This window comes from Geospiza fortis, unplaced genomic scaffold (genome assembly GCF_000277835.1).
Source record: "Geospiza fortis unplaced genomic scaffold, GeoFor_1.0 scaffold608, whole genome shotgun sequence".
Classification (NCBI taxonomy): domain Eukaryota; kingdom Metazoa; phylum Chordata; class Aves; order Passeriformes; family Thraupidae; genus Geospiza; species Geospiza fortis.
The window spans coordinates 869,194-885,038 of record NW_005054494.1 but is presented as its reverse complement, the minus strand read 5'-3'; the positions used below and the strand labels follow the sequence as shown (position 1 = coordinate 885,038).

Below are 15,845 nucleotides of genomic sequence, written 5' to 3'. Positions count from 1 at the left end.
CGTGACAGCCTGGCACAGCAGCGAGCAGGGGCTGGGGTAGGCTCCTTCCATAAGAAATGTAAAAGAGCAAAACCCTGGGGTTTGATGTCTGAAAAGCACTTTGTTGGCGCTCTGACTCAGAATCCTGAGAAAAGGCTTTTTCACAGAGCTTAGCTGGTTTGCCCTTGAGAGAGCTGGAGGATACGATGAGGGATTTGATTTTTATGCCATTACTCTAACGGGAAGCATGAGGTCTGGGTTAAATCTGAGGCAATGCAGAGGCAGCACTTCAGACATCTGGGATACTTCAATGGCAAATGGGAGGTACCTGCTGGAAGGCAGATGGGAACTTCCCCAATTTTCCTTTGGCTTTGGGTGCATTTGAACCACAAGGTGGCTTTGGGGATTAAGATTTCTGCAAGACCTACCCCAAAGCCCTAGGAAAAATGAATATCAAACTTATTTTCCTTTAATTTAAGCCTGTTATGTGATTTGTGGGGTCTTATCTCCTGACTCTGCCTGGGGTTGGTGCTGGTGAAGCAGCAGTGTGTGCTTAGCACAGTTCAGTTAAAGCAGCTGCCAGAACTGATGAGCTGCTCTGGGGAGAAAAGTGGTAGTGGGAAAGCAGAAAAGACTCACTGTGACAAAGGGATCCTTCCAGTTCAGTTTTCTGTATTAATCTGAGGAAAACAACGTGTTAAGACAGCACTTGGGCTGCTTAGTGCTCCAGCTGTCTGAGAACAAATTAAATGGGCTCTAAGATGTCCTTGAAGTATGTGGCTGCATTGTTTTAAATAATCTCTGCTGGGAGCTGCTTCCATTCCTTCTGCTCACAGCCCCTGGTCTGTGCAGCCCTTGGTCTGCACATGTGTTCTTTCTTCCCATGTAGTACCCGAGAGTAAACAAGCAGCTTTTGGAGGACTTGCTTGGTAGAGGCTGAGCACTGAAGAAGAGCCTGTTTTGGTTTTGTTTTCTTTCCTCTCCCATTGTTGTCCAGCAGAAGGGGAATTACACCAGCGACAGTGAAGAAGTGTCCTTGGGGGAGGGAGGAGAGAACTGTGTTTGTGGGCTATGGTGTGAGGGTGCTTGTTGCTTTGCTGCCTGCTCACATCCCTTTTTTCCCTCCCCAGCAATGGTACCAGCATGATCTCGTTGATCATTCCCCCCAAAGACCAGATCTCGCGAGTGGCAAAAATGTTAGCGGACGAGTTTGGCACTGCCTCCAACATAAAGTCCCGAGTGAATCGCCTTTCAGTACTGGGAGCCATTACATCTGTACAGCAAAGACTGAAACTCTATAACAAAGGTAACTTCTAGCTTGTATGGATGCTGGCACACTTCCCTTTCTTGGAAGCAGCCTTAAGTTCCTGCACTATGCAGTTTTCTGCTAATCAAATCTGTTGGCCTGTGCTGCTGTTTTGCACTGATATTCCAGGTATGTTGCCCTTGATGGCTACTTCAGGGGTGGACTTTGGGACTAGAGTAGTAAGGTGGTCCTTGTCTTAAAGGAGTGGGGTCATGATTCTGTTCTTAGTGCTGACTCTGCTAAACTTGGCCAGGCTTAAGAGATGGATATTCTGCAATAGTTCATTTGTGTTAAAGTAGTAATTTTCTGACAAGCAGAAACTTCTGTGTGCCTTAAGCACGGCATTGAGCAGCTGCCATCATTCTGGGGGGAACAGACCCAGGCCATCTCAGATGAGCCCTGGCAGAGTTCATTGTTACTGCTTGTGCACTGGCCTGTGGCCTTCCCTGGGATGGCCACTCTGCAAATCCCTGTGTGGGGGCCAGCAGAGCTTCAGGGGCTGCTCAGCCTTTCTCTGGGGGGTGGGAGCTTGCAAACTCATGGGTTTGAGAGGCAGGTGCATGTCTGCTACAGGTGCACTAATTGAGTTTGTTTCCCATTGTAGAGACCTGGGAGGGAATGAGGTGGGGAAAAGGGAAAATGAAAAGTTTGGGATCTTGAATTTCATTCTGCTACGAGTCTCAGGGGCTGGTAGTCAGTTTTTGATGAGTACAGCTTGTCACATTCCTTAGTGATCTAAACCTGCATTGTGTTGTTTGTAGTACCTCCAAATGGTCTGGTTGTTTACTGTGGAACAATTGTGACGGAAGAAGGAAAAGAGAAGAAAGTCAACATTGATTTTGAACCTTTCAAACCAATCAATACGTCGTTGTATTTGTGTGACAACAAATTCCACACGGAGGTAAGGACTCCCCCATTGCAGGAGCCAAGGTCTGGGCACAGCCTTGCTGTGCTTGAGCCACAAGAGCAGCAGGAACATGCCCTGGGGAGGGCTCTGGATGGCTTGGGACTGCCAGAGATGAGGAATCCCTGCTGGAAGGAGCTGAGGGACTGCCCAGCTCCTCCCACCCCTGAGTCTGTGTAACCCACAGACAGGAGCTCCTCTCTGTAACTGGAGGAAGGCTGGGTTTTTTCTTAACCACAGAGGCCCATAGATACTATTCCAAGTCAGGCTTTAAAATACTGCCAAGATAATATCAGTGTTGCCAGTCTTGCTATCAGATGTGTTAACTGAGAGCTTTTATGGGGAACTGGCATGTGCCTAATCTGTCTGGGGGGAAGTGGGATTATTTTTATCCAACATCTAATTAAGTTAAATGAATGGTTTGAGGCATATTGAAAGAGATGTGGATTACACCAGTCAGTGTATTGCCTCTGAGGCTGTTCTGGCTCTGGCAGGTGCAGTGGTCTCAATGTTTGCAGTGCCCCTCACGTCCTTGATGTTTCCCATGATAAATGTATGGCCTGAGACTTAATTGCCTGTTGTCAGACCCATCTGACAGGGCTTGGCAGGCCCTCCAGTGATGTAGTTCTGCTTGTCTATTTGGGTCTGTGGAGATTTGATCCATAAGTGGCTTCCAGAGGGCAGGAGTACAGCAGGGAAAGGTGTGCTTGTTGCACAGGTGAGGTCCATCCCTACTATTCTGTCTCCTCACAAAGGATAAAATCCCAACATGCCTTTGACCTCCCAGGAATAAAAACGTGTGCACAGGCACAGCTCTGGAGTTCTGCTGGGTCCCTGTGTCCATAGATGAGTGAAAGCAAGAGGGAAATAAGAGAATTCAGTAGAGCCAGGATGCCAGGCCCAGGAAGTGTTTGTCCCTGCTGCTGTGGGCAGTGGGAGGGTGCTGGGTTTCCTCCTGCCCTGTCAGGAGATGGATTCATTTGGTCTCCTCTGCAGCTGCTGCCTCAGGGCACTGATTCCATATAGAAGTGCCCAGCAGGCTGTTCCCAGGAGCAGCTGCAAATCCACTGGTGCTGGTGTGTGGCAGTGACCTGAGGGGTATTTGTGGGAATTGCTGCTCCTGATGATGGGGTCACTTCCAGCCCCTCCCTGCACGGGCTCTGTGCTCTGCCCTGGCTGGGGGTGTGGGGTTATTTCCCTTGGGGCTGCCTGCACTGCTGGGGCTGTGAGCTCTGAGCTCTGCCTTTGCCCCTCTCTGGCTGTGGAGCCTGGAACCCCGTGGTTGCCCCAGGTGAGCTGAGAGCAGGGGCAGCTGCTCAGGCAGCCACAGCTCCTCTGCAAAGGTGAGGAGGAAGGGCTGCTCTTCACCTTTGGGGTACTGCTGCAGAGAGGAAGCTCAGTCCAGGCTGAAGCAGCAGAACAAAGGCAATGGTCCCTTGGTGCTTGACAGGTCAAACAGTGCAGTTGCTGCCAGAGCTGATCAGGGAATCACTGATCATTGGTACTGTATGAAAATAAGAGGAAATCAAGAAATCAGAGCTGTAGTATGTGCTGCCTGGCAAGACCGTCTGATAAGATATCTTCTAGATATTTTATTGCCTGTGTGAAACTGAAGTAACTCCCCCAGGGGGCTGTGAGCCCTGATGTGTGTCTGAGGGGTAGGATTTACAATGACTTACTCTGGTACCTTGGCTGGAGCATTCATTCCAGTCACATGTTTTGCTTGGCTCAGTCCCAGTTCAATAGATTGCAGTGCAATATGCCACTTCCTTCTCTCATTCATCCCACTGCTGAGGAATTAATACAGAATATTTACTTTGGCCAGGAGATTCCATTAAACCTTAGCCTCTGTTTCTTCTAAGCTTGAGAGCTGCATCCTGGGTTGTGTGGATTTTGGAGGAGGATGGCTGATGGGTTTTATCCTTTCAGTTCAGCCCAGTAATCAGGCTGACAGCCCTGCAGGCAGCTCGAGGTCCCGTGCAGTAACCCAGCACCATCACTTTCAGTGTTAAACTGGTGACTTCAAGCAATCTGGAGTTTTGACAAGTTCCCCATCCTACTGATGTGGTTTTGCCAGCCAGAAAGAGGATTCTGGCTATTGCTTTTTTGGGCATGTGTAAGTGAGCAGGAGTGTGTGTGTGTGCTGGATGTTTCTGCCCACTCAGACAGCCCCTGAGGGAGCAGCAGCTGAGAGATTGCCTTGAGAAAGGAGTGCAGAGTTTGGATGCTTGGGCAAAATGAGCTCAAAAACCTTGATACTGCTCTGGGCTTTGGTTGGGCAACTTAAATGACCTTATGGGAAATACTCAGCTGTTTTTTTTAAAGGGAGGAAAATTGAAGGATAACTTCATTTTGCAGCAAATGTTCTGGCTGTCTTCTCCACAGCCAGTTATGCACAGGACTATTATTGCTGCTGTTCCTTGTGCTCTGTAAGGCTGAATTTGCTGCAGCCACTGTAGATTTATTCCATCATTCTGTCTGTGGGACTTGGAAGTCAGCAGGTGCAGCAGACCAGTAGTGATGGTAGGGAGGCTGTGTCAATGCTTTGGACTACAAAACTGAACTGACAATGAACTGAGCAAGTTCTGCTTTCCTGGTTGGAATGCCAGGAGAGTTACTGCTCCAGTTGTGCCAGCCAGAGAGGTGAGGCAGAGAGGTGGGATCCATTTCACTTCACACTCTCCAGTGCCCATCTCCAGAGTTTTGCTGTCACACCTGCCTGTGACCTCAGGTGGGGAACTGGCAAAGCTGGGAAATTGAGATCAAAATTAAACTTGAGTTTCCTCTGTGCTCTTGACAGTGTTGTATGGGATGGGATTATGTATGGAAGGAATTCCTTTCTGTGAGGGTGAGCAGGCCCTGGCACAGGGTGCCCAGAGCAGCTGGGGCTGCCCCAGGATCCCTGGCAGTGCCCAGGGCCAGGTTGGACATTGGGGCTGGGAGCAGCCTGGGACAGTGGGAGGTGTCCCTACCATGGCAGGGGAAGGTCTTTAAGGTCTCTTCCAACCCCAACAATCCTGGGATTCTGTAGTGATCTGGAATAGTTACAGCTCCTCAATGTGCTGGTTTTCCTCCACTTTATTAATGCAAATACAGCCATGAGCAGCTGGGGCTGTGCTGTCCTGCCCTCCCTCACAGCTGTGTCTGTTCCAGGCCCTCACGGCGCTGCTCTCCGACGACAGCAAGTTTGGCTTCATCGTAATAGACGGGAGCGGGGCCCTGTTCGGGACGCTGCAGGGAAACACGCGGGAAGTGCTGCACAAATTCACTGTGGATCTTCCAAAGAAGCACGGTAACACACTGGGCTGGCTCTGTCCTGGGCTGGGGTGTGAGGGTGGAAGGGGGGAACTTGGCCTCTGGGGGTTTAGCTCTGCTCAAGTCTGTGCTCCCTTGGAATCTGACAGCAAAGCCTCCAGTCTGAGCCTTCTGTCAGAATTAATGAATCACAGTAATACTCAGTTGATCTCTGAAGTGGCACTTTTTATTTCTTGCTGCGTTTGACCCTTTCTTTGGCTTTGGGACAGTTGTAACTAAGTGTTAGTAGCACAAGCAGCAGTCCCACTCAGTGGAGCCGTTAAGGTTTGATGTGCTGGTGCTGTGTGCACCCCACAGGGAGGAGCAGCGAGCTGCTCTCTGCAGGAAGCACAGGGCCTCATGGAGCAAGGAAAATTCGAGTTCCACTCTGTGCTGCTGTGCTGTAGCCAGCCACTGATGAGTTCAGCAAATTGTCTGCTGGTTACTCCCAGCCCACTGTCCTTTGTAGAGTGGGATGGGACAAAATGAAACAAAAACACTGCCTGCAGTGAGGCTGTGCAGCAGAGTCTGCTGGGCTGTGCTGCATCAGCAGTGTTTGAGGCAGTGTACAAAGGACATGGCTTCTCTTGAAGGTACAGGGAGAGAAGATGTGCTCAGATGTTCAATTTCTACAGAGCTGCAAGTCTTTATAGAAAGAAAAGAAACATTTTCCTCTGTGGAGAAAAATCTCCTGGTGGGAATGAACCCTCTCTATTCTCTGAGTGTTCCGTGGCAGCCCTTGCCTCGGCTCGTGGCAAACTGAATCCAGGAGGCTGCAGCTGCCCTTGGCTGTGGTTATTCCGGGCCGGCTGTGTCCTGAGGACGCTGCTGGCGTGCAGTGGGTCCCCCATGGCTGCCCTGTCCCTCCCTGCAGGCAGAGGAGGTCAGTCTGCCCTGCGCTTCGCCCGCCTGCGCATGGAGAAGAGGCACAACTACGTGCGCAAGGTGGCCGAGACGGCCGTGCAGCTCTTCATCTCCGGGGACAAGGTCAACGTGGCCGGGCTCGTCCTCGCCGGCTCGGCCGACTTCAAAACTGAGCTCAGTCAGTCTGACATGTTCGATCAGGTGAGTGGCCTGTTCTGAGCAAACCCTCGTGTCTGAGTGTCAGTGGTGGGGCGGTGATTGTACAGAGGAGTGGAACTCTGGCCTCTGAAGAGATTTGATCAAAACTAAAAATGTGATATATCCAAAGAAGTCTCCCATTTCTGATACCTCCTGCAAGGAGCTGAGAGCTTCCCTTCTTGAAATAGGGCTAATAAGAAATCTGTCCTCCCTGGTTTGGAACTGGCATTCACATTCTTTGTGTTCCCAAATCTAAAGCAGAAGCTTTATTGGAACTGAACTCCAGTAAACCTAATCCTGGTCCCTGTTGCCTGAAAATTGTGGTTCAGTAGTGTGCATTCAGAGGTGCCTCAGGTGAAGTGCAGTAATGAGAGCAGTGACTCCCATGGCAGGGTGAGGAGGCTGACTGCCCTGCTCTGGGGTGGATTCACCATTTCCTGTCTATTCTCTCGTTCAGCGGTTGCAATCCAAAGTGCTCAAACTAGTTGATATTTCATATGGAGGAGAAAATGGCTTCAATCAAGCAATTGAGTTGTCAACTGAGGTCCTCTCCAATGTGAAATTCATCCAAGAGAAAAAGCTAATAGGTAAGTGATGCACTGCAGTCTCCTCCTGAGCCAGGTGTGTGGTGCAGGTGCTGCTCTTGCTCTCACCCTCCTGGCAGTGCCCTTGTGCTGCCCGAGCCCTGCCATGCTGGCTCACAGTGGCACTTGCAGTGGTTCTTTTTGCCACCTGGACACCTCAAGTGCCGGTATGGGGCAGGGGTTTGGTTGGTTTCTTTTTCCACACCAGACTTCTTGGACCTTCTCTGTCCTTCCATCAGAGAACCCCTTAGTTCCAGGCCTTCTGGTGGCAGCTGCATCTCACAGTTTCTTGCATTCAGATGCAGCTTGTTTGAAGTTGTGTGCTGTGCTGAGTGCTCATGGCAGGCTCTGTGTGCCCTGCAGGACGATACTTCGATGAGATCAGCCAGGACACGGGCAAGTACTGCTTTGGTGTGGAAGATACACTAAAAGCTTTGGAAATGGGAGCAGTAGAGATCCTGATAGTCTATGAAAACCTGGATATCATGAGATACGTCCTGCACTGCCAAGGCACGGAGGGTACGTGGTGCTCTGGGACACTGGGAGCTCTCAGCACCTGAGGTGCCTCACTGGGATGGGTTTGCTGGAGGAGCTCCTTGAGGATGTCTGACCACAGGGATGTCTTGTAGGGCTCTGTTTCTTTGCAGGTTTCCCAGCCTCTGGGGGAAAAGCTGGAACAAGCAGGGTTCCAGTGCACAGAGGGAATTGCAGTGCCAGGGGGGCACTTGGTCCCAGGGCCAGCCTGGAACCTCCTTCCAGCTTAGTGAGTGTGGTATCAGAGGGGAGACTGAGGTGACCTTGTGTCCAGAAACAATTCCTGGGCCTGCAGCAGGGCCTGTCCCCCTCTGTGTTGGCTCTGCAGCTGCTCTGTGCTGCTGTGCCCTGTGTTGTTGCTCACAGAGCTTTGGAGAGGAAGGAAGGCAGTGGTGGTGCCCAGACCCTCTGTGTTGTAGTTGCTGGCTGTGCTCAGTCTCCTGCTGTCTTTAAATGCATCTTGTAGCCTTACCCAAACTAATACTATAATTTTTTCCTCCCTTCTCAGAGGAGAAGATCCTGTATTTGACACCAGAGCAAGAGAAGGATAAATCCCACTTCACAGACAAGGAGGTATTTCAGCTTTGGGGCTTCTGGCTTTGTTCTCAGTGTGTTGGTGCAGAGCTCTGGACATCTGGGCTAAGTTTGTCCCAAGCACCTGAGCACAGTGACCTTGTGGCACTCAGTGACACTCAGGGCAGGAACCTGTGGCTCTTCCTGTGCAACCCCTTGGATCCTACACCTGCTTTTCTCCAGTCTTCCCTGCTGCCAATGCCAAGGTTGTGTAAATGGGCAGTGTCAATCTTTGAGCACCACCAAACCATCACCTCCAAGGGTTTGGTAGCCACCATGCAGGCAAGGCCCCAGAACCATTGCCTCCTGCTTACTGGCACTGATTTGGTTGTGCAGAACCACTGTGAGGTCAGGAATGGTGACCTGGATCAGGTGCCAGGGGAGTGTCTGCTTTGGGATGCATTTGACACGTGGAGCTGTCATTTGCTGCCTGTGCAGGTCAAACAGCCCTTGTGGACCAGGGGTCTGTGTTACTTTGCAGAATAAACTGGGAAAAAAAATGTCCCTTGCCAAAGGGTTGGGATCTGTCCCACTTGGGTTGTGCCTGGGGGCCATTTCCAGCTGTTTTCCCTCCTGGAGGGAGGACTGCCAATCCCTGCTGTGCATGGAGGGTTTGCAGTGTTACCTGCAGTGAGGTGCTTCTGCTTCACAATACTCACTGCACTTCCTGCTCAGGAAATAGTGCCTTTTGGCTCTGTGCTTGCATGGATCAGTGTTCCTGCCTGAGAGCAGGGCCTGCTGGATGGGGGGGCAGAGCAAGTCTGAATGAGCAGTGAAGCTGAGATGTAGCATGGAGTGACACTGGAGCAGAAGAATCAAGGCAGTTTTTCTCCTGCTTCTGCACTAAATGTCGTATTAGAGGCCCCAAACCCTGTCAGTGATTAATTTTGTAGCACCAGGAGCTGCTGGTTGTGCCTGCCCTTGCCTGGTGCAGTTGTGCCAGGAATGCCTTCCCCCAGGGATGTGCCTGTGGAGCCCTGTGAGGGCTGTGTCCCTGCTACAGCTGACAAAGCCATGGAGCCAACTTTGGGGAGGGGATTTGCTCAGTACTGAACACACAGTGACTGTAACAGGGCTTTATTATTTATTTTTCCCTTCCAATGTCTCCACAGACTGGGCAGGAACATGAACTCATAGAAAGTATGCCCCTCCTGGAGTGGTTTGCAAACAACTACAAGAAATTTGGAGCAACATTGGAAATTGTTACAGACAAATCACAAGAAGGATCCCAATTTGTGAAAGGATTTGGAGGAATTGGAGGTAAACTGCAAGAGGAAAATGTGTTTGTCTCGTTTAGTGGTTGGTTTGATAATCTGGTGCCAACGTGAGTGGGATTAATCTTATTCCTGGCAGTCATGAAACCAGTTTGAGAAACAGTTGTGTCCAGCAGGGTGGATTCATTCCCTGTCCAGCAGGATGGTGATCCATGTTGGGCCCTGTCACTTTCCAGCTGTGTTCCTCAATGCCTGTGCAGGGCTCAGGGATGGGCTGTCCTGTCCCCCTGTGCTGTGCAGCTGCTGGAGCTCAGGAGGGCCCTGGCTCTGCCTGCACAGGGGCTTGGTGGCATCCCCTGCCCTGCCCTGCCCTGGGGGCTCTGACAACCCCCAGCCCTGCTCCTGAAGCACTTGGAGCTGTTGCTCATCTCTCAGAGCCTCCCTGTACTTTGCTCCCTGATCTTCTGCTTCTTTTCAAAAGGAAAGTGTTTTTAGTCCATCCTGTGGAGCAGTGAGGCCTCTGGAAGCCAGTCCTGCTCTGGAGCTCCCTGGGCATCAGCCCCGCCTGGCAGAGGTGCAGGCGGCCCCTGTGCCAGTCTGAGCAGTCCTGGGCAGGGGGAGCCCCAGCAGTGCCATGCTGCACGTCCTGCCTGGGCTGGGGCTCCACTGCCTGGGCTCAGCTCTGGTGGATGGGAACCAGGGAGAAGGGCACTGTGAAGGGGAATTTCTAGGGTACAGAGAGCACCAGACGGGAGGAAAGAACCTTGGATTGTTTGGCTCCATAAGGAGCAAGGGTTCTAAGTTTCAGGGTTTGTAATTCCAGGAGTCTCTCATTTCCTGCCAGATCCAGCCTCGTTGCATGGTGGGATCCTCTTTGCTCCCATGCCCTGTAGGCTGGAAAGGAAATGTCCTTGAAAATCTCCTTCACCTCAGTAAATGATTCCAGGGATACAGGATTTCCAGAGCCTTGGGTTGGTGTTCAGGGTAGAAAGAGGAAAACAGACATAAATCCTGCTTTTACTGCATTGGAAAAGTAGCTGCAGTGCCAGCTGCCCTCTGGATTTTACTGCCAGGCTGGATCTGAGCAGTGACACTGGGAGCAGTGATGTGCCCCTGGTGTTTGGTGGAGATGCAGCCCTAGAACAGGGTCAGCTTTTCCAGGAGGAAGCTGGCCAGGCTGGGCAACTTCCTTGGGGCACTAAATTGATTCCCTGTGGCATTTCTCAGTGCAGCTGCCTGTCTGCTGGCAGGGCTGAGCTGGACATGAGTGGAAGCTGTGGGAGCTGTGCCTGGGGAAGCTAAAGGCTGTTTCTTTGGCAGGTATCTTGCGGTACCGGGTGGACTTCCAGGGCATGGAATACCAAGGAGGAGACGATGAATTTTTTGACCTTGATGACTACTAGGTAGTCGAGCTGGGTCCGGCAACACGTGCCTCGCCCCTCCAGCATCCAACCCAAGGAGCAAACTCATGGTGGAAAACACAACTGATCCCTGCCTTAGAATTGGAACATTTCCAGAACTTGATCCACGAGCATTTGGATTTAAGAAAGCAAAACCCTACACTTTGATTTGTCATAGTGTCAGTACAGCAGCAAACTACTAAGTTCCTATATGCCACTTTGGACTAATTTAAAAAGAATCCGAGTTTTTACTTTTACTCAATGGTGAAATTGGTTGCTCTTGTATTTTATGGAAATGATTTTTTTAACCTTCATGATACATTAACTGCTGTAAACCTCTTCCTTCCAAAATTAATAGAAGTAAGATCCTACTGGTTTGTTTCTTTATACTTTGATTGGAGAAATCAATTGCTGCATTTGGCAGCGCCGTGACCCATTTACATGGCATTCTCAGCTTAGCCTGCAGAAGAAATGGAACGAGGTTGGAGCCATAATTCTCTTCAAAAGCTTGAGGAGGCACTGACCTGAGTGCTGGTTCATTACATGTGGCTTGCAAATTCTGATGGTTTGGGGAGGCTCACCAGCCGAACGTGCTTTAATCTATTTGCAGAAACACTGCTCTTACAAACTAGGAAATGCACTTCATGGATTGCAATGAAAATGCTGCTGGAGTCTTGGGCTTAATTTGGATTTGAGCAGTGCAGCCTTCAGGAATTTATTTTTTTCAGTCTTGACAAAAATAAACATGAGATTTCAGTGAAGTAAGGTACACTTGGCTTTTTGTTCCTCAGTAAGTTTTTCTTTTTGCTTTAGGACTGCGTAAGGTTTCCTTGATTATGTGAATTTGAGCCCACAGGTCTTAAATGGAAGTGGGTGTTTGACAGGAATACTGAGTCAGTGGAGTGAAGGCTGAATTAGTGCTGGGAGTGTGGAATATTTGATTCTGATCTGTGGAGCACTGGCACAACCCTGGGAACACCCAGCTCCCAGCAGTGTCTGTCCTGTGGGGATGTGCCCTTCAGGAGGTAAAGGATCTCCTCTGGATGGTCCCAGACTGCCCAGGCTTTGTGTCCTTCCTGTCCCACGGAGCATCCATAGATCAGGGAGCTCATCCTTGGGGTGTGTCCAGCCTGCTGGGGACACTCTGGGGGTCAGGGGCCGTGCGGGCCAGGGGAGCAGTGGCACGAGGGCAGGTCCTGTCCCAGGGGAGCAGTGGCACTGTGCCCCGTGGCACAGCTCAGGTCCTGTCCCAGGGGAGCAGTGGCACTGTGCCCCGTGGCACAGCTCAGGTCCTGTCCCAGGGGAGCAGTGGCACTGTGCCCCATGGCACAGCTCAGGTCCTGTCCCAGGGGAGCAGTGGCACTGTGCCCCGTGGCACAGCTCAGGTCCTGTCCCAGGGGAGCAGTGGCACTGTGCCCCGTGGCACAGCTCAGGTCCTGCTCCCTCCCTGGGGGCTCTCCCAGCGTTGCTCCCGGTGCTTCCCTCAGGAACAGCTCCTGTTCCAGCTGCAAACCTTTGCCTCTTGTCCTGGTTCACTTGAACAGAGGGAGCTTCTCTTCAAATTTCTGCCACACTGTTGTTTGAGGTCCAAAATTCCTTTCCTTGTGAGCAATACCATTTGCCCCCCTGGTCCCTACCCTGGCCGGTGGCTTCGCTGCCGTCCTCACATCCAAGCTGGAATCTCCCGGGAGATGGGGCTGGGTCTGCTCAGGGCTGAGCACAGCCCTGGCCCTCACAGCAGTATGTTCTGGATTTTGCCATTGTAAATGGGTCTAATGTGACATGACAAGACCACAAAAATTGGTTGTAAATTTACATTTTTGAATATACTGCTTGTTGTTTCACATGATACATTAGGGTATGCAGCTCCTTTTTGTAGTTTTTATTTTTACTATTTAAGTTTGGAAATGATGCCAAATTTTTGTATTTCTTTAATCAATGTGTTCTCTTCAGTGATATATATTGCATTATATATTGATGTGTATATCAATATATACTGATATGTATTACACTTACACATGCAAACACACTCAGTGGGGGTGGGAGATCCTAGCCTTTGCATACTATATAGCCTCTGCAGAGAGATCCCAAGCAGTGATATCTTGGTGTTGTGATGTACAGAAATGGAGAAGAGTATTAAACCATATTTAAGAATATAGTACAGACTCCTGGTTTATTTTCTCTAGTCCAGGAAACTCTTGCTTTTTGCTCTCAGCTCGGTGCCAGCTTCAGGGCTGGAGGTTGGAGGCAGCTCTTTCACAGCTCAGTTTGTGTTTCTGGATGTTTCTCCCTGTGCTGGCCCTGCTGAGGCCCCTGGGGGCTGTGCCCAGTTCTGGCCCCTCACTGCAGCAAGGACACTCCAGATCCTCCTGATCTGCATCTGGAAAACTCCTGAAAGCTTCAACATGTGGAGGACTCTGGATCCCTCTGGATCCACACCTGGAAAAGTCCTGGAAGCTCCATCACCTGGAGGATTTCTGGAAGCTCGGAATGAGCAGGAATTTCCCCATGGAAAGGGGGCTCAGGGATTGGGAGGGGCTGCCCAGGGGGGTTTGGAGTGCCCATCCCTGGAGGTGTCCTGGATAGGACTGGAGGTGGCACTGAGTGCTCTGGGCTGGGGTGGGGATCAGGCACAGCTTGGACTCGATGTTCTGGGGGAGCTTTTCCCACCTCAGTGATTCCATAGTTCTGTGTTTCTCTAGCACACTCAGTTGCTCTTTGAAGTTGGAGCTTAAAACTGTGACTTCAGAAGGAGGGAGAAATCCAAGAAAGAACCCAAAGACAGCTGGGCTGTGGTACCTGGGTGCTCTGAACACCTGAGGCAGAGGAAGGACAGCCTGCAGCAGCAGCACCCTGCCCTTATCATCCCAATCCCAGAACCCCAGGGTGTTTTTTAAGAAGCCTTTTCTACTCTGCCCCTTGGGCCAGCCCAAGGGTCCTGGCTCCATGAGCCTGCCCTGACCTCTGGCTTCTCCTGTGGCCGACCCACGTGTGTCCCTGGCTGCCCAGGGAGCACCTGCCTGCTCCCACAGCTGGGCAGGCAATTTGGGAGGGACCTCGTTAATATCAGGGCTTTTAAGGGATGCTTTAAATCCCCTCTTGGCAGGTGTTGCTTAGCTGAGATTCTCCATGCTGAGCCTCCACCTTCCATGGGAACAGCAGGATTTGGGTGTGAGGCTCTTGGCCTGTTGCTGCCACACCGGGGCTTGTGCAGAGTTATTCCTGGGGGCTGAGACTTCCAAGCTTGTGCTCTGCCTCACACAGTCTCTGATCTGCAGCTGTGGCAGGTGGGACAGCCTGGCTTGTTCTCCATTCTCTGGATTCCCAGATTTTGGACATGGGAGGTTTCTGCTGGAGCAGACATAAAAGTGATGCACAAATCTCACACTGTGTGTGACCAGGTACACAGAAGTGATACTGTTCAGCTCTTGGTGTAGGTAAAGGCATCGAGCTGAGCTCAGCACTAAATTGAAAATATAAAAATAATCCCTTCAGTTGGTGCAGTCAGGGGAAGCTGCTGCCTGCAGAGAACTGCTCCTGCAGCCTCCCCATTTCGTGCAGCCAGGCACATGCGTGTGTATTGCTTAATGAAATCCCAGATATTTCTCAGCTGACCCTTTACTGGCAGCACCAAGCCTGGTTTCTGCTTTCCAGTTGTGCATCCAAGAGGAAGCAGGAGCAGCAAGGCTTGGCTGCTGTGGAGAGATGCCCAGAGCCCTCCTCTGGTGTCACAGCCGTGCTTTGAAGCTGCTCTTTCCCCAAGGAGCTTGGCTGGTTCCTGGCTCTTCCCCTGCACGTTTCAGTGAGAGCACAGCTGTGTCTGGGTGTGCTGGGTCACCTCAGTGCCTGGCACCTGGAATTCTGCCAGCAGCTCCTCACCCATGGAAGGGCTCTGGAGAGAGATGTGGTGAAACTTTTCTTCCTTTCAGCTGCCAGGATCAGGTCACTGGGTCCCTTTCACATTCAGAAAGCAGCTCTGCTGCAGCCTGGCTTTTGTTCCAGGTGCACTCAGGTTGCTCTCTACCCAAAAGTGCATTTTTTCACACTGAATATTGCAGAGCATCAGGTGGGTTCTCCCTGCCCTGTCCAGGTGGGCATCACCTGGCAGGGCTCCCATCCAGGAGCCTCGACTGCCTCCAGGACACGGGATTGCTGCTGGAATTGGGAAGGGAGTTTGATGGGGCCATGTTTGGGCACTTCCAGCAGGTTTGGGATTGGAAGCTGGGCAGGATTCTGTGAGGAATGACTATTTTCCCAGAAGGGATCCAATATTGGTTATCTGGAACTGAGAGAAAAAGAGTCACTTCCAGGATGTCACATGGAATTTCTTTGCACGTTGGAGAAGTTCAGACGGCCCATCCCTGTGTGCTCCTGGGTTTTGATGCGAGGCTGGAGGCTCCTTGTCATGGTTCATCAGCTCCTTCTGGCTGTCTGAAGGGTTTTTTCCTTTGTGCCAAAGGCTTCAGCTTTTCTGAAAGCTCCAGCTGCATGTGCCTCCCCCCCTCGGGAATACCTGAAATTTGGGGTGTCTGTGTGGTGAGGCCACCCTGCTCCCTCTGCATTCCCCACTCGCTTCCCAGCTGGCACTGCATGCTCAGATAGTCTGATAATGCTCTTCTGAAATGCTCCTTTTTGTCTGGCTGTAATTAAAGCCAGAATTTGCCCTTTCTGAGTTGTTATTTCGGGAGCTGGAGCTCGGCCTGTGCTGTTGTCACTCGTGGGCTACAAATGCCATTGTCCCGGGCAGCCGGTGCTGCTGGAGGCAGCTCTGGAATTTCACTCCGCTATTTTTAGTCAGTGGTGAAAAATTGCTCTTCCAACACTTCTGAATCGCTGTCAGTGCTTAAATAAACCAAAGGGCAGGTCCTGGCTGCTGTAAAGAGCAGGATGAGGAGGTGACCTGGAACTGCAGGGCTGAGCTGCCAGTGGGTGAGGTGGGGGGTGCCTGGGCTGGGAAGGGGCTGTGAGGGGTCAGACATTGCTGCCCTGACACTG

General features: G+C 51.2%; 1 protein-coding gene across 1 annotated transcript in view; it reads left to right on the top strand.

Moving 5' to 3' along the window:
* ETF1 (eukaryotic translation termination factor 1) overlaps nucleotides 1-13,008 on the top strand; it is a 25,878-nt gene extending 12,870 nt beyond the window's left edge. The window contains exons 3-11 of the mRNA XM_031063316.1: nucleotides 1,110-1,285; nucleotides 2,047-2,186; nucleotides 5,343-5,481; nucleotides 6,358-6,548; nucleotides 7,003-7,132; nucleotides 7,493-7,648; nucleotides 8,172-8,236; nucleotides 9,349-9,496; nucleotides 10,771-13,008. Of these exons, the coding sequence (XP_030919176.1) occupies nucleotides 1,123-1,285; nucleotides 2,047-2,186; nucleotides 5,343-5,481; nucleotides 6,358-6,548; nucleotides 7,003-7,132; nucleotides 7,493-7,648; nucleotides 8,172-8,236; nucleotides 9,349-9,496; nucleotides 10,771-10,853 (1,215 nt within the window). The 5' untranslated portion in view covers nucleotides 1,110-1,122 and the 3' untranslated portion in view covers nucleotides 10,854-13,008. The remainder of the gene's footprint in view (nucleotides 1-1,109; nucleotides 1,286-2,046; nucleotides 2,187-5,342; nucleotides 5,482-6,357; nucleotides 6,549-7,002; nucleotides 7,133-7,492; nucleotides 7,649-8,171; nucleotides 8,237-9,348; nucleotides 9,497-10,770) is intronic.
* The last annotated feature ends 2,837 nt before the right edge of the window (nucleotides 13,009-15,845 follow it).